Below are 22528 nucleotides of genomic sequence, written 5' to 3'. Positions count from 1 at the left end.
TGAAAAAGTAAAGAAAGTTAAAAACAAAAGGTGTATATATTGTTGTGATCCACATTGGGTATTGAGAATTGATAAGGTGGAATAGAAACAAATAATCTATGAGTATTTGTGACAATAACTGGCCATGTCGGAGACGGAATGTTGGGCTCAATGAACCTTGATTGGACCCAGCATGGTATATCTTACGTTCTAATAGAGCAGACTGCAAAATCTCTTCTCCATATATATGTTTAAGCCTTCAAATTTGTGGTATCACTGTCTGCCTCTTTCCAGCTGACTAAAAGGAGCTACTCTCAGCTGTAGAATGCACATACCGTACAAAAATGTCTGGGGAGGTGGATGATCACATTCTCTGTTGATATTTCAATGGTTTGCAGCTAGGATAGAAGATATTTAAGGAAGTGTGTGAGCCAGGAAAGAAGGATCTAGGGCCTTGTTCTCACCTCAGACAGAAAACCTCAGAATACTTTTAGAAAATTTCTTTCCAGATGCCTGAAATAATTTAAACACTGTACTGGAGACTATGGGAGTGAATTATATCCCTCTCAACATCCAAGCCATGAAGTAGGAAGTCTGAGCTCTTTAGGTATATTGATGTATTCCTTGAGTAACTTGATTTCACTGGAACTTCAATTTTCATTAACTATGTCTCATATGAAAATGTAAACAAAAAAATGTAATAAGCCAAGTTAAATCCCAAATAAACTTTCACCAGCATTTCAAAACTCAGTTTTTAAAAAGATGTTAGAGAAGATACACGCTAATGAAGGTGGAACAAAAGCACAGATTTTAATAGCTGAGCTCCACAACTAAAATAAACCAATCAAATTTTCAATTTCCTTGCCATCCAATCACAAGTGTCTACCCTTTTCAGCCACTTGTCACAGGCGTCTGTGCTTGGTTTCAGGGCTGCCCCTGGAGGGAAAGGCACTTACTTGGAGAGGCAGGATAGAGACACTTTGGCAAGGTCAGGAGCTGGAGAGTCCGTAGGAAAAACAGGGAACAGGAATACTAGATCCAGGCATAATAGCAGGACACTGGAGACTGAACTGTGAAGCAGGAAGCTTTATGTGCAGGAGGGCTGTACATAAATACAACTGCAGGAATCTTTGAACACGAATACATTAATCAGAACAAGGCAAGGCTTAGTAATCAGGAAACAAACCGGTAGCGCTTCCACAGGGCAGATGTCAAGATGGCTGTTGAACCAGCACTGTGTCTCTTCTGAGCACGCCTTATATACTGCTGTGAATAAGAGGCACAACCAGTGCTTGTCCAATCAGATGGCTGTGGGGACATAGACTCTCCCAGGAAACACGACAAATACACTAGAACTCCTGGAAAAGCCAGTAGCCTCTGCAGGTCCATGGCCTAGAAATCCCAGGCCACAGGTTCAAATCCCATTGATGGGACACCACTCAGCATAACTTCCTCATCCAATGATGTGCCATAAAACTTCTCAGGGAATTCCATTCTAGCTCATGGTTTATTTCAAAAGGTTCCATCATTTTTAACTTAAATATCAGGACTGCTCCTTGTAGTTAAGACTAAATACCACCCCTTCACCAATGTTCCTCGACTTACTCCACAAGCCACTGCACCTGTTCAGATTTATGTTGCAGACTTGCACAATATGTTGGTTATCGAAGCAGCTGCAATGTTCTATGAGATGTCGCTCTCTCCTAGGTCCTCCCACAGACAAGGGACAAGAGCAGAGGTTCCCCAAACCTGTCCTGGGGACCCCAAGCCAGTTGGGTTTTCAGGATATCCTCAATGAATATGATTGAAATCAAAATTTGCATGCTTTGGAGACAGTGCATGCAATTTTTTTTTCATGCATATTCATTGTGGATAATCCTGAAAATCCAACTGGCTGAGGGTCCTCCAGGACAGGTTTAAGAACCACTGGACTAGAGCAAATTATGTCATGACATTCTTAGATGTACAAGTGGTACACTAATTCAAAATAAAAATTTCATGAAAAATGGGATGTTTCCACTCTTCCCCTTGTATGGTTTATAAACAAAAAATATTTACCACATTAGTGTCCCTTACTTGGAATACCTGTTGTGATTGGTACCACAGTAGGTAACTAACAATGAATGAACTACTATATCTGTTTCTGACTTGCGCACAAGCAATACATGGGGGTTCATTAAATACAGAGAAGAGTGTCAAAATGGGCCAATATTTATGTCATACAGCAGATGCCTTATCCAAAAAGTTTAACATACACAAATCTATCATCGCACACTTGGTAATGGTCACTTGATATTCTTGTTCTATTAACCTGTTTGAAAAATTTTGGCTGAAGCTTTAAATTTTCATATCTGTGCAAATGCATCTAACTGAGGAACTGACCAATAAAAAATCCTTTAAATAAAGCTCTGGAATGACAAGTTGCATCAACAGGTTGTTTTAATCAGTTGGTTTTCTATATACAATTATCTTCAAATTTCCTTGATCCTTCCTAATGTCTAAAAGTGAAATTTATGTAAAATGTGAAAGCAGAGTTGCTTACCTGTAACAGGTGTTCTCATAGGACAGCAGGATGTTAGTCCTCACATATGGGTGACATCATCAGGATGGAGCCCAATCACGGAACACTTGTCAAAGTTTCTAGAACTTTGACTGGCACCTACTGGGCATGCCGAGCAATGCACTGACCCTGCATCCAGCAGAGGTCCCCCTTCAGTCTCGTCTTATAGTAAAACGTACGTGCGAAAAATAAAATAAGAAAACGTAAACGAACCCAACTCCGCGGGGTGACGGGCAGGTTCCGTGATCACTAACATCCTGCTGTCCTGTGAGAACACATGTTACAGGTAAGCAACTCTGCTTTCTCACAGGACAAGCAGGATGGTAGTCCTCACATATGGAGGAGTACCGAGCTGAAAATGCCTGAGCAATGCACCAAATGCACCCAAAGACGTCAAACAGGCACAACAACAGGGGTGGAATTTGGTTAGGAGGGCATCCTGAACCCTGGACGGGTTGGCGGAAGGATGTTAGAAAGTTAAACTGAGAACAAGTTACGTAGAACAGACTGGCCAAAGTTGGAATCTTGCCTGCCAGCCTTATCTAAGCAATAATGTGCTGCGAATGTATGGCGAGAACTCCAGGTAGCAGCCTTACAAATATCAGCAAGTGGCACCGAATGTAGGTGTGCTACTGATGTCGGCATGGTCCTGCCAGAGTGCACTTTTACACGGTCTTGAAGCGGAATGCCTGCTTGCTGGTAGCAAAAAAATGCAGTCCGCTAACCAGGAGGAGAGGGTCTGCTTTCCCCACAGGATTTCCCAATTTGATGGAATCGAAAGACACAAACAATTGAGTGGATTTCCTGTGGGCCAACGTGTGGTCTAGATAGAAGGCTAGAGCACGTTTGCAGTCCAAAGAATGCAGAGCCTGTTCTCCTGGGTTTGCATGGGGCCTGGGAAAAAAGGTAGGTAGGATAATAGATTGGTTAATATGAAATTTCGACACTACCTTCGGTAAAAATTTAGGGTGAGTGCGGAGCACTACCCTGTCATGCAGAATTTTAGTGTAAGGCGGGTAGGTAACTAATGCCTGAAATTCACTAACTCTGTGAGCTAACTGTTAGCTAACTGTTAGATCCACTAACAGAGATCACAGGAGTGGAGAGGCTCAAACAGAGGTTTCACGAGTCGTCCTAAGACTACATTAAGGTCCCAAGCAGGGGCCGGAGGGCGCAGTGGAGTTTTTCAGTGGAGCAAGCCTCTCATAAAGCACGTTACTAAGGGTTGTGTGGAAATAGGAACATTCCCTACACCTTTATGAAACACTGCTACCGTGCTGATATGCACCCTGATGGAGGAAGTTTTCAGGCCTGCCTCCGACAGATGCCAGAGATAGTCCAGAAACTTCACTGTGGAACAAGTGAAGGGGTCTAAGGACATAGAGGTGCACCATACTGTAAACATCTTCCATTTGGAGTGGTAAGACCTTCTTGTGGAAGGCTTTTGTGAAGCTACCAGGACTCTGAACACAGACTCTGAAAGGTTAAGGGGTTGGAGTATTAACCTTTCAACATCCAGGCAGTCAGAGATAGGGCCTGGAGGTTGGGGTGGCGCAGGCATCCGTTGTTCTGAGTTATCAGAAGCGGATCCTTCCCCAGAGGAATGTGGCGGCGTATTGATAAATCCTGGAGGATTGGAAACCACACCTGGCATGGCCGGTGAGGGGCTATTAGAATCATTACGCCCTTGTCCTTCTGTAACTTCACGAGAGTCTTCGGTATGAGTGGAAGTGGAGGGTACGCATAAAGGAGATTGCTGGCCCACGAGAGGGCGAAAGCGTCTCTCGGTTGTGAGTGGTGGCTGCAAGTGAAAGAGCAGAAGTTTTCTACTTTGAGGTTGTGGACTGACGCAAAGAGGTCTATGAGGGTAACCCCAATGTTGGAATATTGTGTCTGCTACTGTGGGGTTGAGAGACCACTCGTGCGAAAGAAATGTGCGGCTCAACTTGTTCACCAATACATTGTCCAGCCCGGCAAATAGGTGGCTGTGAGGTACATTGAGTGGGAAAGGGCCTATGCCCATATCTGTGCAGCTTCCTGACACAGGAGGTAGGAGCCCGTTCCACCCTGCTTGTTGTTGTACCACATCGCCACCTGGTTGTGTTTGAATCAGGATGGTCTTGAGAGGCAATCCTGAAGGACCCTGAGGGCATATCTGATTGCCCGAAGCTCCAGGAAATTTATCTGGTGTTTGGCTTCCTCTGGAGACCAGGTTCCCTGAATCTGCAGGTTGCCTATATGAGCATCCCACCCTAGATTGGAGGCATCTGTTGTCAAGGTAATTTGAGGTTCTATAGCCTGAAATGGAAGGCCTTGAGTTAGATTGGAGTGTTGCATCCACCAGGTCAGCGATAGTCGGAGTTGTGTGGTAACGTGAACAATGTTGGACACTGGCTGACAAGCTTGAACCCACTGGAATTTTAGAGTCCACTGCATGAATCGTAGCTAGGCGGGCTATCGGAGTGACATGCACCAATGATGCCATTTGACCTAGCAGTAGGAGGAAGTGACTAGCAGTTGAGGATACTCGAGTCTGTAAAAGATGTGCCAGAGAGGCCAGGGTGAAACCCGATCCTGAGGGAGGAAGGCTTTCGCCTGTATTGTTTCGAGGTCGGCCCCTATAAAAGATAGTTCCTTCCCAAACCCTATCTTGGATTTGGGATAGTTGATTAGAAACCCTAGGGAGGTCAGGGTATGGATAGTGAGATGCAAGGACGCCAATGCGGTTTGTTGAGTCAGGGCCCTTATCAACCAATCGTCCAGATAAAGGTAGACATGGACACCCTGACTCCTGAGAAAGGCTGCGACTACCACGAGGCACTTGGTGAATACTCATGGAGCAGACGCTAGGCCGAATGGCAGTACACGGTACTGGAAGTGACGAGGGCCGACCAGGAATCGCAGGAATTTGCGATGAGATGGAAGAATTGAGATGTGTGTGTATGTGTCCTGGAGATCTAGAGAGCACAGCCAATCTCCCTTTTGAAGAAGAGGAAGTAGAGACCCCAAGGTTACCATCTTGAACTTCTCTCTTTGCAGATACTTGTTTAATGCACAAATGCCCAGGATTGGACGAACGCCACCTGACTTTTTTGGAATGAGGAAATACTGGGAATAGAACCCCTGCCCCCATTGGGAGAGGGGCACTGGTTCTATTGCCCGGGACTGGAGGAGGGTTGACACCTCCTGTTCCAGAAAGAGAGAGTGGTCGGATGATCCTCACGTCAGCCAAGGTGGGGAGTCTGTCGGTACAGTCAGGATGTTGAGAGTGCCGGGAGCACTCTCAACATCCTGACTGTACCGACGGACAGTCGGTACAGTCAGGATGTTGAGTGACTACTGCAAGTACCCACTGATTGGTGGTGATTGTGTGCCAAGTGTTGGTGAAATGGCACAACAGTCTGCTGACTGGTACTGATGGAAAAGGAGGTTGGCCTATGCTCTCCAGGAAGAAGTCAAAACCCCGACACTGGTCCTGGCTGAGGAGCAGGTTGGGTCTTCTGAGGTCGGGATTGCCTGGACTGACCTTTTTGATAAGGCTTAGAAGGGTGACCTCAGAAAGACGGAGGATAATACCTTCTTGGTTTGTAGGCCAGCCGCTTAGAGTCTCGCCTGAATGCCCTCTTGGAGGTGGACAAGAACTCAGCAGGCACTGAATAAAGTTGACGCAGGGTTTCATGGTGGTCCTTGAGCTGCGCCACAGTCTCCTGAATTTTGTCTCCGAAGAGATTATCCCCATGAAAAACCCATCTGCCAAAAGCATCTAGGGATTTCTGTTCCTTTCCTGGAGGAATAGAGAAATGAGGTTTGGAACGTCTTGCCTTTTTCTGGGCTAATTCCACAACCACAGAGTGATGATCCAATTGTGATCTTTGGAACCCAGGAGCTGACTGCACAAGATAGGTGGCATCTGTCTTACGGTTGACAGGTGGAACTGAACTTGGATGCTCCCAAATCCTCTTTAGCAGGTCAATTAGAATTTCATGAATGGGAATTGACATGATTTCCTTAGGAGCATCAAGAAACTGGAGTACTTTCAGCATCTTGTGCCTTGAATCTTCTTCTATCTGAAGCTGAAATGGAATTGTTTCAGATATTTCTTTAATGAAGTTAATAAAGGACAGATCCTCTGGAGGAGAATGCCTTCTCTCTTCAGGGGGAGAGGGCTCAGAAGGCAGATCATCTGTATCCTGGGAAGAATCATCAGTCCAAGGATCATAAGGTCGATCACCAGCTCCCTGAGAATCTTCAGAAGGGAGAAAAGGTGTTAATCCCGAAGGACCAGGCACAGACAGCATCGATATCGATGGATGAGTTGGCAGAATTCCAGATGGCGGTATGGGATCAGTGTTTTAGTCTTCTGATGACACAGGTATTGGCATCGAATGAAGAGGACATACTGGTGTTTTCGGTTCCAGCGGTGGAAGGACACCGAGCAATGCATCCAATCTACCCAATAGTGGTGCGAGCGCCATGGGAATCTGATCGGTGACCGGCTCGGGCACCGGTATCTGCATCGATGGAGGCTGGAAGCCTTGCAGTGCTTTACCGATGGCCTCTTGGATCATCCGATTCAATTCCTCGCAGAAACCTGGGCGGGGAACCCTGGCACTGGTGTAGGAGGCAGCACTGGCATAGCTAGATGGTCCACCAGTGAAAGTGGAATCACGGCTCCCGGCACCGATGAAGGTGGGGAATGCCTCGGTGACAGCCGCAGAGGAGGATGGGGCCTTCTCTGGAATAGATTTCTTTCTTGATGGCTCTGTCGATGCCGATGCCAAGGACTTGCCAGGTTCGGCAGACTGAGCCTTCCAATGCCGGTGTCTACGCTTTTCATGATGTTCTCCTCGGTCCAGTTCTTGAGGTGAAGAGGACGACGTCAACACCTTCGGAGTAGTCGATACCCGGACAGCACTGGTGCCCCGTTGCTGACGAGAGGTCAATGGCACCAGCTCAGACGAAGTCGAAGCGGTCGATGAAGTCGGGAGTTTTGCATGAAAAAAACTCCATCTTCTCCAAACGGGTTTTGTGGCCCTTCGGCATCATTTGGGCACATTGGTGCAAGTTAGGGTATCATGGTCAGACCCCAGGCACAAAACACAAACTATGCGGGTCTGTGATGGACATTGTCAGAGGACAATCAGGGCACCGACGAAAACCAGACGCCATGGCTTCAACAAAAATTTAGCCGTGGTGCGGTCGATGGCTGGTAGGCCTTAAGGGAAAATTCGATGGGAATCGACCGCAAAGGGAAACCTTACCTATCGACCACGGAGTACAGATACTGATAGGGGGACCCCCATAGGGTAGATGTTTTTGAAAATTTTTAAAGAAGTTCTGTGAGGAAAATTCCTGTCAGTGATCTCAAGAGAGCTCCTTAACCCGCGTGGCTACTGCTGTGCGGAAAAAAAGAGACTGAAGGGAGACCCTGCTGGATGCAGGGTCAGTGCATTGCTGGGCATGCCCAGTAGGTGCCAGTCAAAGTTCTAGAAACCTTGACAAAAGTGTTCCGTGATTGGGCTCCATACCGATGATGTCACCCATATGTGAGGACTACCATCCTGCTTGTCCTGTGAGAATGTAAAATTTAAATAGCTATCTTGAGAATTTGCAGAGAGCAAAACACTTCAGGCTCAAGATTTAAAGGCAATTTCAAAATAGGAGGAAAGACCTCAAAGGCAATGCTACGGCTATGAAAAGCTCAATAAACCATCTTGCTTTAATCACAGGTCAAAAGACCTCCAACCTCCCATTTACTTTAATTCTTGTAACTTTTTTTTTTTTTTTTATAAAAATGTGAACAGCATTCACTTGAACCACAAGCATAAGAGTAATTAAATTGATGTAGTCTTAAATAATCTGAGGTCTCTTTCCTCCTATTTTGAAATTGCCTTTAAATCTTGAGGGTGAAATTTTGTTTTCTGTTGATTGCTATTAACTTCACTAGTTTACCTTGTTTTTGATTGGTCTTGAGAATTTAACCATTGAGGGAAATGATTAACACCTAACTCTGTTCCTTGCCAAAACAGGACGTCAAATCTCCACAGAGATATGGTTACACCACTCAGATACAAAAAAAAAAACCTCTTCAAAATGGGCAACATATAGTGCCATGCTGGCCCCCATGGCTACCCCTATATCTGTAAATAAAATTCTCCTTCAAAAGAAAAATTTCTATCCAATGCCAACTGTGCTAATTACATTATGAATTCTAAAGTAACCTTGGTTCTGAGGTAATTGTTCCAATGTATCCTAAATATCTTGAAGAGCTCGATCTTGCAATATGCTTGTATACAGAGCCTCAATATGTAGCATAAACTGACTGTAAATCCCCCTGAAATTGTTGTGGAAAGTTCAAAATATGAGTGGTATATTTAATGCAAGATTTACATAACAGTATAAAGGGATGAAGAAACTGGCCTATACACAGACAGGGGGGCTCAAGCACTGATCCTTTGCCTAAAAATTAGTCAACCATGGATAATTATGAACATATATACTTGGTATTTTAGGGTGAAGTACCTATAAAACTTGTCTTTTTCAATGTCAAAAACCTCTCAGTTGCCCATTTCATGACCCCTATATTTTCCCCTGGATATCATGGGTGGGGTCTCCCAATAACTTTCCATAATTATCAGTTGACACAATTGGTCTCTGTACTTCTACTACATATTGAATGTGTGACTGCACTACTGTATCTCTATCCTTATCCGCTGTTTTTTATAACTAATTGTGTTCCGGGCCAATTGTTTCAAGGCGAATATTTTTCACGGCTCACGTAATATTGTGTTGAAGCTCATTCCACTATTTTCAAATTATACAAAACTAGATCCTTGAACACAGCAGAATAGTTAAAAAGTTATAAAAATTCATGTGACTATTAAACTGGGCTGTTTTCTCTGTCATTAAGTTTCAATTTTTCCACATATGACTATCCCCTTTCTAAGTCTTAAGTATATTTATTAGATTTGGAAAAGTATATTAAAGGATTTATGTCACATATGGAAACATGCCATGGGAACAAAATGCACTGCAGAGACTGTATGCCCCAATATCCTCAATATGGTCCAAACAGATGCTTGCTGATTCTGCCTCACTTCTTCCACTGTTGTCACCAAGTCTGATGATCTGTAGAGAGAGTGAAAGTCTATGGCTCCAGTCACGTCTAGCAGAACCCCAATGATTTCCACGTGAGTTATTGAAGTCTGGTTAAATTTAGGGTAGTTTATGACAAATACTAGTAACTCCAGCACCTGGATGGTGATGTGCACAGATTTATCTGCTTCTGCCTGAGAAGTGTCCTTGGTATGCCATTTGTCTGGGTAGGAAACACATGAATCTTCAGTTAAAGGAATGTGGTGATGACAGCTAGTCATTTTGTACGGACCCATGAAGCTGTTAAACTGAAAGGCAGTACATGGAACTGGAGGGTTTTTTTTGTTACAAGAACATGTACCCTATGATTTGGATATATCTGTATGTGCATGTAAGCTTCCTCAAAATACAGAGAGCATAGACAGTCTCCATTATTTAAAGGGGCACTAGGATACCAAGGGTAACCACCTTGAATTTTCTCTGACAATGAATTTTGTTTAAGGTCTTAGGTGTGTTGGGGAACTAAAAATACCTGGACTAAAACCCTGCCCTCTCTCCTGTGGTGGTACAAGTTTGACTATTGTAGTCAAAGAGAGGGTATAAAGTTCCAACTTCACTAGGTCCTGGTGTTTATGAAGCATCCAGGGCTGGATTTAAGGTTTTGGCATCCATAGGAAGAGTGCTATGGTATGCCCCTTTGAAGCTGTGTTAGCACATGGCCCTAAAACCAGCAGAAGCAGGCTCCTCTTTGGCCTTAGATATTTAATGCTTTAGGCAGTTGTCTATACCTAGCTTCGGCTTAGAAGCTTTTCTCTGGAAGGATAATTTGGAGGTAATCCAACAGGAATAATTTGTAGCCCTCTGAAATTATCTGAAGAACCCAGCTGTTGGAAATTAAAATGGAAACAAAATAGCAATGTAATCCCACAAAAGGAAAAAATCAAATGAGCAAAAGGGAAAACCAATTACTGACTTAGAATAATTGCTCTTAGTATTTTTTTATGATTTTTAAATTTATATTTAATAATTTTGTGTAAAACCTCTGCTTCCCACCCTACAAGGTGGTCTCTTGGAACTAGACCTGAGTGCTGGGTATTTTCTTTGGAATCATTCAAACACCTGTCCTTGGTTTTCAAGGGGTAGCAATATGGGACTCAGGGGTTCTTTCTTCACAATTACAAGAACTGAAATCCTGTTTTCTCAGGTGAGGTGACTGATTCTATTCAATTTCTTTGTGAATGATATTGCAAAGGGATCAGAAGATAACATTTTTCTTTTTATAGAAGACAAGACGACTCGCAACAGAGCAGACACCCCTGAAGGAGTAGAGAATAAGAATTGATCTAAGAAAACAAAGATTGGTTGAAGTTTTGGCAGTTGACATTCAATGCCAAGAAGCACAGTCACGCATTTGGGACGTAGTAATCCAAAGCAGCTGTATATGTGATTGGGGGAAGCGAGTGATAGATACATGCACGGACAGAGATCTTGGGGTGAAAGTGTCCCGACTGGAAGATGGAAAACAATGTGGCAAGGTAGTGGCTAAGACCAGAGGGATACTGGACTGCATAGAAAGGCATAATCAGCAAGAAAGGAAAAAAAAAAAAAAAGTTGACGATAGTGCCCCTGCATACGTCATTGGTGAGGCCTTATCTAGAGTACTGATTTCCATTCTGGAGATCGAATCTCAAAAGGCATGGAGACAGGATGGAAGTGGTTCAGAAAGACAACCAAAATGATTTAGCCTGTACCAAGAGAGATGAGATTGGAGGACCAAAATATACATACCCTGGAGGAAAGGAGACATAGGGAGATAAGATACAGACTTAAATACCTGAAACGTATAAATGATGCACAAGAATGAAACCTTTTCCAATGGAAAGGAAGCTGAGGAACTAGAGGTCATGATATGAAGTTCCATAGGAGTAGACTTAGGAACAATATCAGAAAACATTTCTTCACAGAAAGGGTGGTGGATGCATGGAGTGCCCTCCTAGAAGAGATGATAAAGATGAGAATGATTTGAAAGATCATGGGATAGACAGGGTATCCCTAGTGGCTAGAGGATGGAAGTGAAGAAACAGGGTAACCTGTATCAATTTTAGGTGTAACATGGGGATAACCTGCATGAAGTAGCAGTTACTACCCTATACAACTTGCTGGGCAGACTGGATTTGCCATTTGGGTCTATCTGCTATCATATACTATGTTAAGATCCATGGACGTGTTCTCTGTTGAAAATAAAGACTTCCTAGTTTCTTGACTCAGATACCTCCTGAAAAAGCTCAGAGGAGGAGATGGGTCTGAAGTGTTGAATCTGCATTCATCCATGGCCATGGCAGAGGCTCTTAATGCCATCTCAGAAGCATCTTATTCCAAACAGAAAATGTTTTTCATACTCATCTTAAGCCTTTAGTGAATTCATTCTGATCTCTGAGGTAGGCAATTCAGTGAATTCCTGTGCCTTTTCCAGAATATGAAAATGATAGCCAGTGCAGGAGTGGTAGGATGCTCTGTGAGCTTGGAGCATAGTATTCTAAAAGTTTCTTCTTCCAAAATGGTTCAAATCTTATACTCATGCCCTAAAATTCATGCTTCGGTGCCCTATGACTTTCTAGATATTTTCAGAGTAGATCTGACAACCACAGATTGGTGTGGCAAATGGAACCAGTGGAACCCTTCAGCCATCTGGACACAGTACTTAGTATACAATTTCTTTCCAACCGGGAGTACAGAGTGTGGTCCTGGTAAAGAGAATGGATGGACACTTGACTACTCCTTAGGAGCATGCAGGTATCAGATCTAGAAGAGATGTCCTAAGTTGTTTTTTGATCTGTAAATCAAAATGGTATGGGCTTGGCTATAACCTGTATAAAATCTGCAAAAAAAAAAGTCCTTGGGAGATGGGGGACCTATTCATCTCCTGTATAGTACAAGGGTTCTAGGATGAGTGGGTATTGTTTTTCAGGATACAGCATCTCTGATCTAATATAGATAATCCATGACTGCTTAAAATCACTCAATGAAGACTGGAGAGGACTTTTGTGCTGGCTTTATCTCAGTGCACAAAGGCAACAGAGCAATAGGGCTCATCTGGCTTCACTTCAGTACTGAACCAGATTTTCAACGCCAAAAGCCCAGTGTCACAAAGACTTGGCACAATGGGGAGGCAGCAGTAGGCTGGTTGCTCCACCATGCAAGTAGGGTACAGCTAATCAATGCACATTGCTCTGCACATGCTTAGCCACCACCTCTATTCTTCTCTACATTCCTTCGAAGACTGCAAAGTCAAATAGACAATATTTTATTTATTTATTATTTTTATATACCGACATTCAATCTCAATTACATTCAGGTACTGTAGGTATTTCTCTGTCCCCAGACGGCTTACAATCTGTTTTTGTACCTGAGGCAATGGAGGGTAAAGTGACTTGCCCAAGGTCACAAGGAGCGACAGCAGGACTTGAACCCTGGTCTCCTGGTTCATAGTCCACTGCTGTAACCACTAGGCTATTAGGATTTAGTAAGTCAATGGACCTACTTTGGCGTGTGTCTCTCTCTCAAAATGGCAAAAACTTGAACTTAGGATTAGGAAGATTAATACCAAGTGCCCTGGTTCGATGGTAGAGCTATTTTCCTAGGAGCAGCAGTTAGGGGGTCAGAGAGCAGTCTCTAGAATCCCCCTGCTCTTGGAGCCAGATGAAGGGGATCAGTGCATGAATCTCTGTCTTAGGTAAATTTTAGTGCCATTTTCCCTCCGCTCTATGCTTGAGCTTTCAGAGCACAATGAATGGCACAAGCTGACTATCCTTAGGCTTCAGCATGGAATTTGACACTTCATCTTCTGTTATCCAGTAGACAGCGCCTTATTTCAATGGACGGACTTCATACAGCTTTCATAAGATAGTCATCTTGTGGATTTTGATTTCTCTTGACATCCTTGAGTGGATATTACAATGGAATGTATCATGATCCTTTCCCTGACATTTATAGCAGGTTTTAAATCCATATCATCTTCTGCCTGCTGGGTAAAACTTGAACCCACCGGGTTCAAGTTTTACCCAGCAGGCTACCTTTTCCATTACTACCTTTTACCCAGCAGGCTACCTTTTCCATTACTGTTCAAAAATGGCTACCTTTTCCATTACTACCTTTTACCCACCGGCTACCTTTTCCATTACTGTTCAAAAATTAAGAAAAAAAAATCAAAAGGAGAAAATGTTTAGAGAAGACAACCCAAGCAAGACAGGGCCTTCCAGCTGCAGTTTTATCAGGAGCTTCGACCTAAACTGGGCTCACTGACCAAGTTCAACAAAAAGCAAGAAAACTGAGAAGGACCCGAGGCTCAGTAGCAGTCCAAATGGAGGACTTTGGTTTGATTTCTGGGTCAAGTCTTCCACTCTGCAGGTTCACCGGGGATGCCGAGGAGCATTCACAGCCCACCTAGGCAGGGAGGGAGGATGGAAACCCAGTCCCTACAGAAGTGACAACAATTTGTTGGACTTATTGCCTGGGATTGCAGGGTTCAGAAGAAACCCTGGTGCATGGCATCTAGGCAAAGAAATGTTACTACAATGACTGGTCTTTGTGAGTTGGGAGGGGATATAAAACAGGGGAAAAATTCACAGGTAAGCTGTAAATCAACACTTAAGGAACCAAATCCATCCCATCCCCAGTTCTGACTGTACTAGAAGCCTGAAGCAGCAGGATGAAGTTGTGCAAAAAAAAAAAAAATCCACACAACTGTGGAACACATATGTAAACAGAGGTCTTTACAGGAAATTCCTAGAAAATGTCCATCAGTGCAAAATAATGATAATGTTACCCAGTCTATGATAGGCGATTCACTTATCTTCAGAAAGGTATTCTAATTTTATATTTGGTTTCTCTCCCTTCTTAAAAAGAATGAACGAGCTAATATGGGGAGCAAGATGGTGGTGTGAACTAGACGTGCTCAACCGCTCCGTGTTTCCTCTGCTGAATTACCTTAAAGATGCCTTCTAAATTGCAAGGGGAAGGTCCGAGTCTTCCCCCCGGATTCTCCTCTTCCCCATGGACAACGACTGATCACTGACTTTGGATCGGCTACACTTGAGGGAATGCCTGACCCTGCTGCGAAACCCGGTGAGGGAGCACCGGTTTCGCCAGGGGAAGTTTCCCTGAGCCCCCCGGACCTGCGGCTCCCGCTGGCGCCTGGGTCTGCTCCTGCTCTGCCGCGCGGGGCAGCGACACATCCTGTGCGACCGTGGGGAGGGGGGAATTCAGCTGCTGGCAGCTTTGCAGTCCCCATCAATGCTGGTAATGTTGGATACTATTCAGGGGGTGATGTTTTCTGCCACCTCCTCTCTGGCTGAGATTGAAGGAGAGCCCAGGGGGGCTTATGCTGTGACAGTAAGAAGCGACCCAGAGATGGTTTTCCCCGGAACTTTGGATGAGGCCTTTTTTCTTCCACCTAAGCCAGCAGTAGTCACTCTAGAAGCCCTTTAGGATCTTGTAACTGCATTTGGTTGTTTTCTACAGGACTGCCAGCTGAAGATTAAGAACCTTACTATGAAGGTGGGCACCTCTGAGATGAAGTGGGATGAGAAATTTAGGGAATTAGAGTCACAGGTGAAGGCTTTGGAGGCTGTGACCACTGAGACACAATCTTGCAATGAAAACTGATTAAAGATTTCAGCAATTGCTCTAGAAGGTTGGAATATTTAGAAAATTATTCTTGGCATTTAAATCTACAAATACTTAATTTTCCAAAGGTTACAGGTGAAAATTCCTATGAAACTCTTAAATATTTTCTGGAAATTTTGCAATTTGAGGAGGGGAAAATGCCTTCTATAAATAAGTCTCATTTTCTACCAGTTATGGATAAAGGGAGAACTTCTCAAGATCGTCCTACTGATGCTGTTGATTTAATTTATGGAGGATTCCACCGCAGAAGTTTATGAATGTTTAACTCTTTGTTTCCTTTATTTCTGAATATGATGTGAGCGAAGTAATGAGGAGATACTTAAAGAATCTCTCTATACCCTTTTATGGAGAGATAATTCGTATCTTTTCGGACTTTGCTCATCATACCCAAGAACGTAGACGTAATTTCCTTACTCTTCGTCCCCAGGTTATCATATTGGGGTTTTCCTTTGTTTTAAGGTATCCCTGTAAATGTATTATTCGCTCTTTGAACGAGTGTTTTGTATTTTTTTTTCCAGAACAACTTAAATCCTTTATTAATTCCAGAAGTATTTTAACATCCTCTCCTGGGAAATTGGTCAACCTAGATCCACGAGATATATATTGCCGACCACACGTTAAGTTACTTTCTTTGAATGTTAGATGTTTATAATTCTCCCAATATTGCGCTCCCCTGCATATAGAGTTTCCTATTGGGTAAATGACTTATTGTATATAAAATTTAATTCTTGTGAAATTATTTTTTTTCAAAGTAAGGCATTGTCTTGCTTGTAATGAAATTAATATAAAATTAAAAAAAAAAGAATGAACATTTGATATTTAGTCTGACAATATATGCAACGTCTTAAATTGTGTAAATGTGGGGGACAAAAAACACACTTAGGTCAATGTCCAGTTAAGTAAAGTTAAATATACATTTCTAAACATAAGAAGTTTACTGGCTTCCAATAAAGTACCATTTAACTAAAGTACAATATATACAGTGGCTTGCAAAGTATTCAAACCCCTAAAAAGTAATTTGTGTGGATGAAAAATGATACACAGATTGTTCCAAACAGAACATTCATTGCAAACCAGTATGCTCTTAAAGTAAATTTTCAAAGTCACACATTTCTCTGCATTTTTTGTAAAATAAAATTAAAAACTGAAAAGGCTGTTTGCATAAGTATTCAATCCCTGTGCTGTGGGAGCTCCAAGTTTACACAGATAAAAGATATTACCTAGCAACTGACTTACAATTGGCTTCTACATGTGAATCATTAAAAAGGTCAGCTTTTCTGACTCCAGTACCATTGGTCAGAATGTGAACCTGAAGGAAAGCTTTGAAAAAGATGACCAAGGAGCATTCTAAGAAAATTAAAGTTATAGACATGCATAAGATAGGAAAAGGCTATAAAATAATACCCACGTGCTTGGATATCCCAATGAGCACTGTTGGATCAACTGTGAGGAAATGGAAGATGCTTCATATCACCCAGACACTGCCTATGCAAGGCTGCCCCTCAAAACTCTGCATCAGAGCAAGGAGGAGATTTGTGAGGAAGCCACTGAAGGAGTTACAGAGTTTAGTGGCTGAGACTGGAGTAGAGGTGAAACAGTCAATCATATCAAGAGCTCTGCATACAACTGGCTTGGTAGGTGGCTAAAAAGAAGCCATTATTGAAGAAAAACCACATCAAAGAACACCTGGAGTTTGGCAGAAAGCATCAGAGTGACCCAGCTAAAATGTGGGATAAGCTTTGATGGTCAGATGAGATAAAAAAAATGTAGCTTTTCAGCCAAAATTCAAAATGCTGTGTGTGGTGCAAACCTAACACTGCCCATTCCTCAGCAAACACCATCCCAACAGTAAAGTATAGGGGTGGCATGTTGTAGGAATGTTCTTCCTCAGCGGGGACTTGGCATCTTGTTAAAAATGAAGGACAGATATACGGGGCAACAGACAGGAAGATACTGCAAGACAACCTACTTCAACAACAAACTCGGGAAAAAGTTCACCTTTCAGCAGGACAATCCCAAGCTCAAGGCCAAAGTAACACAGGGTTGGTTGAACAACAAAGGTGAATGTTTTACAATGGCCAAGTCAAAGTCCAATAGAAAATCTGTGGCACTATTTGAAAATTACAGTCCATAAGCATCATCCAACCAACCTGAACAATCTAGAGCAAATCTGCCAGGAAGAATGGGCAAAACACTTTCAGAGTGCAAAACTGGTAGAAACTTATCCCAACAGACAAAGCTGTTATTGCAGCAAAAGGTGGTTCTACCAAGTACTAGTCTAAAGGGGTTGAATACTTATGCAAGCAGCATTTTCAAGTTTTAAATTTTATTTTACAAAAAATGCAGAGAAAAATTGTGGTTTTGAAAAATTACTTTAAGAGCACAGTGGTCTGCAATAAACATACTGACTGGAACAATCTGTGTAAGTGTCATTTGTAATCCTCACAAATCAGCTTTTTTTTTGGGGGGGGGGGGGGGCTGTCAAATATTTTTGCAAGCCACAGTAAGTGCTATTTGGTAATAAATTAGCATTCTGAGAAGTCTATCACCCTAGAAAATTATGTAAATGTTGCTTGTCCTGACACTTACCTCATTTGTGTTATTGGTAGGGGGGCAAGATGATGATAGGAGAGGAATGACCTAGATCAATGGTTCCCAAATTCAGCACTCAAGATGATCCCACCCCATATCTTCAGAATATCCAGTGAATATCTAAGAGATATCTTTATATATGCAAGCTCTACTAAATCAGATTAATTTGCAGAGTTTGATTATGAGTAAAAAATAAAAACAAGACCTAACTAGATGAAAGTTCTCAAACTATATTTGGAAATCATTGATCTAGAAAAATCATTTCAAGGAGTGTACAATTATAACAAGAAACATTTGTAAGTATACCTCTTCCCAAAGCCTGCTGAAACAATTATTTATATGCTGCCTAATCAATAAAATACAAATACACATACCTCTTCTAGTTCTCCTGTAGAAAGAGGTTTATCCTTATATGTAGCAAAATAGCAGCCAGCATTACAATTGCAAAGCCTGCTTATTTCTTTACATGGCTCCAATATATTACAAATTACTGAAGAGTTCTCTATTTCTCTCCTTTCTAGGGATGCATTCATCCTGCAGTCTAAAAGCTGATCTTGTTGTTCTACTGGCAAGATTCCAGTAGCTTCTTCCTGGGAATCCAATGAAGTCTGTGCACTTTTCTCCATACCAGACTTTTTCAATCTTGGAAGGAATTTTCCAGATTCAAGTTCCAACTTTCCATAGTAATGTCCTTCTTTCTCAGCATCTTCTTCCAGCGGTTTGAGATCTGCTTGTGGATCTTCAAACATATCCCCCTGAGAGAGGGCTGGGATACTCTCCTCATCTTTTTCAGAATCAAATTCCGATTCACTACCACCACCAGGAGACAGTTCAGATGCAGAAATTGGGCGAAAATGAGTCCTTGGAGAAATCCGTATTGCCCTATACTGTGTTCTATCACCACTACATATCTTGGGATGAAAAACTTCACTATCAGAATCAGAACACAGAATAGATTTAGGTTTGAAACCAGGGCTAAACGATGCAATCCCTTCAGGTTCAAATGAGCATTCTACGTGAAGAACTTGTGAAAATGGATTGTTCAGGTCAAAAGAAGAGAATGAATATTCAAGTCCTGGTTCTTCAGCTGGAAAGTTACCACAATTTCCTAGTAAGTCTTCATGGAAGACAAAAGAAAACCCTTTATTTAATCCATTATCTCCACTCTTTGATTGCTCATTTTGTTCAAATGAAACAAATGGTCTCCATAATTGTCTATGCCCTGGTGCAAAGCTGTTTCCTGGGGTCATAAATACATCTGTACCTGCTATCGTCACGACATCAGAAGCCGCACATTGCAATAAGCTTCCTTTTGTTTGGCTGGGTGGAACCACTGCCCACTCTCTATCACTATTGAATGTTTTGAGCTCTCCATATACGCCACCAAGAATAAACGCATTTTCTTTATCCTGGTTTATGTCCCAAGGTTTGGATGGAGTAGTATAATCTCCACCATCAATCTTTGATAGCTCACCTGTGACAACTACTCTGTTCTCCATTTTTTCTTTCTGACCTTCCCAGAGATGATACTCTGATCTTTGCACAGCCTTATTAGGCTCTTTAAGGGTTTCAACGTTTGTTTCGGTATCCAAACAGCAGCAGTAATTTACATCATCTGGAAACAACTGATCTTCTATTCTTTCCACTTCTAGCTTTGTTACAGAATTTGTTTCTCTTATATTTGTCCAAATGTCCTTAATAACCCCTGAGCTGTAGCCATCTTCATGTTGAATGCTCTCCTTACACATGTCTGTCATTTTATAATCTTTTGTGTCGCTCTTCTGTTCTAGTTGAATACCACACACAGATTCTAGCTTAGATTTTTTTTTTATAATGAGGGTAGATGCTTCTCCTACAGCTCCATTTTTCTGCAAACTGTTATCTTCCTGCAAAAAATCCAGAAGTTCTTCTTCTAAATAATTTGAAGACATTCTAGGAACTACATAATTGATATCTTCAGCATTAAACTGTGTAGATTCATCTAGATGAATATTTAAAGTCTCATTGTCTGAACGAGTTTCTTCTGAATATGACCATGGACTACAATTTCTTGTTGAAATATTAGAACAATGTTCATTTTCATCAAAGGCACTATTTTTGGTCCATATTAGCAATCGAGACTGTGTTTTTCCAAGCACACTTGCACTGCCACTAGAATCTGTATTTTCATTCCCTAAATTCAGCATGTCAAATGAAAATGGTAAAATAGAATTACTGCATTGCACTTCAAACACCGAAAAACATGAGTTGATACAAGACCCTTCATTAACATCTGAAAAAAGCTCTTGATTGCCAGCAAGCATGTGTGTACCAAGCACTGTGTTATCTGAAGAGGGGGAGAACTTAACAGGCGAGTCCCCTCCAAAACTTTCCCCATCTGCATCGCTAGAGCTTGAAGATGAACAGCACTCCCAAAATTGAGCCAAATTATTTAGGTCTTGCAAAAACAACCCTTCAGCACCAACAGAGCTGGTTGAACCTGTCCATATTGCACTTTCCCCTTGCAATTCCATTCCATCTAACACTATGCAACATTCTGCCTCAAAATCTGTTTTCTCCTTACTTTTCTGTCGAATCATATTCAAGATCCGACTTTCTCCTTGCATCTCATCTGAGGCACCAGGATCCAACATGGATTGATCTATATCTACTTCATAGAAGTGTGTTAATTCGGAGGGATGAATATCATCCAAATATTTGTCCTCAGGTTGAGAACAATTTGAGGTCCCAATGAGGTCATTAGCCTCGTTTATAACTGCAGGCATTTCTACAAAGTGACCATCAATGAAAGTACCTGCTGCGAGGTATGTTTTATGACTACTGTGGTTACTAATACAAAGACCATGCACAGATTCAGACAGATCTTCTACTGCATCAGATGTTATATCCCATATATCTTGTCTGTTTCGGTATGTAGTTTCTAATTTGCTTTTTCTGCTTAGGGGAACAAAATATTCTGCTATTGGTTCAGTATACCACAATGGTTCTTCTCTATATTCTTTTTCATTTCTAGTCTCCAAGTACAGATTTCCTTCATTACTACCACCTTTTCTTGGTAGTTCTTTTAATGGTCTTTTCCCCCTTTTATAAAGCTGTTTGTTTGATCCACTACTGCTGCTACTACTGCCAACATTTTTTCTTTCTGCTTTTTCACTAGCTTTTGTTCCAAGTCTACTCTGACCAGTGCGTCCTTTGTTTCTAACCTCTCTTGTTTTGTGCCTTCCTTTAATACATTTTGATGGTTTTAGTTCACACTGATTTCCACTTGAACTTGAACCTGCTTCGCTTGAACCAGAAGACCAAGAGCGGGGGCGAATCTTTCCATCAGGCTTATGTCTAACTTTTTTGCATGAAGCAGATTTGTCTTCAACTGTGCCATTATACTTGATCTTTTCATTTTTACTTCTTGGCTCTGTTCTTTCAGGTGCAGTGTTGGAAGCTTCATTTTTATCTTTAGTAGTTTCACTTTCACTATTACAATCCTTGGGAGAGGGTGTATTGGTGCTGGTTTGTGGAGCAGTAGATGAAGAGGAGGAGCTAGAGTAAGAGCAAACTTTGGACTTGTTCCACACAGTCATAATTTCTTGTAGGCAAACTGTTTTTTCAGAAAGTGGTGGGAATGCTTCATAGTACCTGAAAATTAAGAAAAAATTTAAAATTTAGTCATGTCTAATGTCCTGTAGAGACCATAATCAAGACTTTGCAAACACTGTCCTATCTCCATATGAAGGGTACTACAGAAAATGGGCAGTGATGGAATCTTAGTACTGACAGCAACATTTTCCCTAGAAATTCTGTAAAGTATTAGTGTTTGAGATTAAAGGTATTTTATTGCTAACAAACTTATTTGAAAGCTGAACTTATATCCTACAATGTAATCACATTTTCAAAGAAAGAGAAACACTTTAGAAGTTATCCAGCTGATCATCAGTATCAATTAAAAGTTCAGTATTTCTGACTGCTGCACAATGTTTAGGGATGGGAGCACTGAGAGGAGAAGATCACCTTGCTGGTGGCTGAAAGGAATCAGTAAGTTCTGCTTGGGAAATTTTTTTAAAGTATTGGGGAGAAGTAAACTATTGGGGTATATTATTTAGTGTGTGTGTGTTTTAAATAATCAATAAGGCAGCTAAATAAGCAAAAGTTAGTGTGTTTGTATTAAAAAAATTTAAAAAATTAAAAAAAAAAGGTAGCCAGAAGCTGGAAATAAGCTAGGAGCAGTTTATACCTAAGTAAAAAAGTTCAGTTATTCATCTTGGAAAGGTGTTAAGGTAGTGTGATTTGGTTTGATTAGGTACCAACATTTATTAATCAGGACAGCAGTGAGTCAGTCAGGACAACTGTAGTGTAAATCTCCAAGGGGATTGCTTTGCATTAATTTACTTTAGAAGCACAAGGGAAGAGCTCAGTAACCCATAATCCAGTGGGAGCACAGAGGAGAGGATCACCTTGCTGGTGGCTTAAAGGAATCAGTAACTTCTGCTTGGGAATTTTTTTTTAAGTATTGGGGAGAAATACACTATTGGGGTATATTATTTAGTGTGTGTGTGTTTTAAATAGTCAGTAAGGCAGCTAATAAGCAGAAATTAGTGTATTTGTATTTCCCAACCCCCCCAC

At 41.8% G+C, this 22528-nt stretch overlaps 1 protein-coding gene across 4 annotated transcripts in view; it reads right to left on the bottom strand.

Annotated features, from left to right (window-relative positions):
• KIAA0232 (KIAA0232 ortholog) overlaps positions 1–22528 on the bottom strand; it is a 294375-nt gene that overhangs the window by 111204 nt on the left and 160643 nt on the right. For all 4 annotated transcript variants that reach the window (XM_029591550.1, XM_029591556.1, XM_029591572.1 and 1 more), the window contains one exon: positions 18286–21544. In XM_029591550.1, coding sequence (XP_029447410.1) covers positions 18286–21544 — 3259 coding nt within the window. The remainder of the gene's footprint in view (positions 1–18285; positions 21545–22528) is intronic.

The sequence above is a fragment of the Rhinatrema bivittatum genome, chromosome 1 (genome assembly GCF_901001135.1).
Source record: "Rhinatrema bivittatum chromosome 1, aRhiBiv1.1, whole genome shotgun sequence".
Lineage (NCBI taxonomy): Eukaryota > Metazoa > Chordata > Amphibia > Gymnophiona > Rhinatrematidae > Rhinatrema > Rhinatrema bivittatum.
The sequence above is the reverse complement of the archived record's forward strand: the minus strand, read 5'-3'. Positions and strand labels throughout refer to the sequence as shown.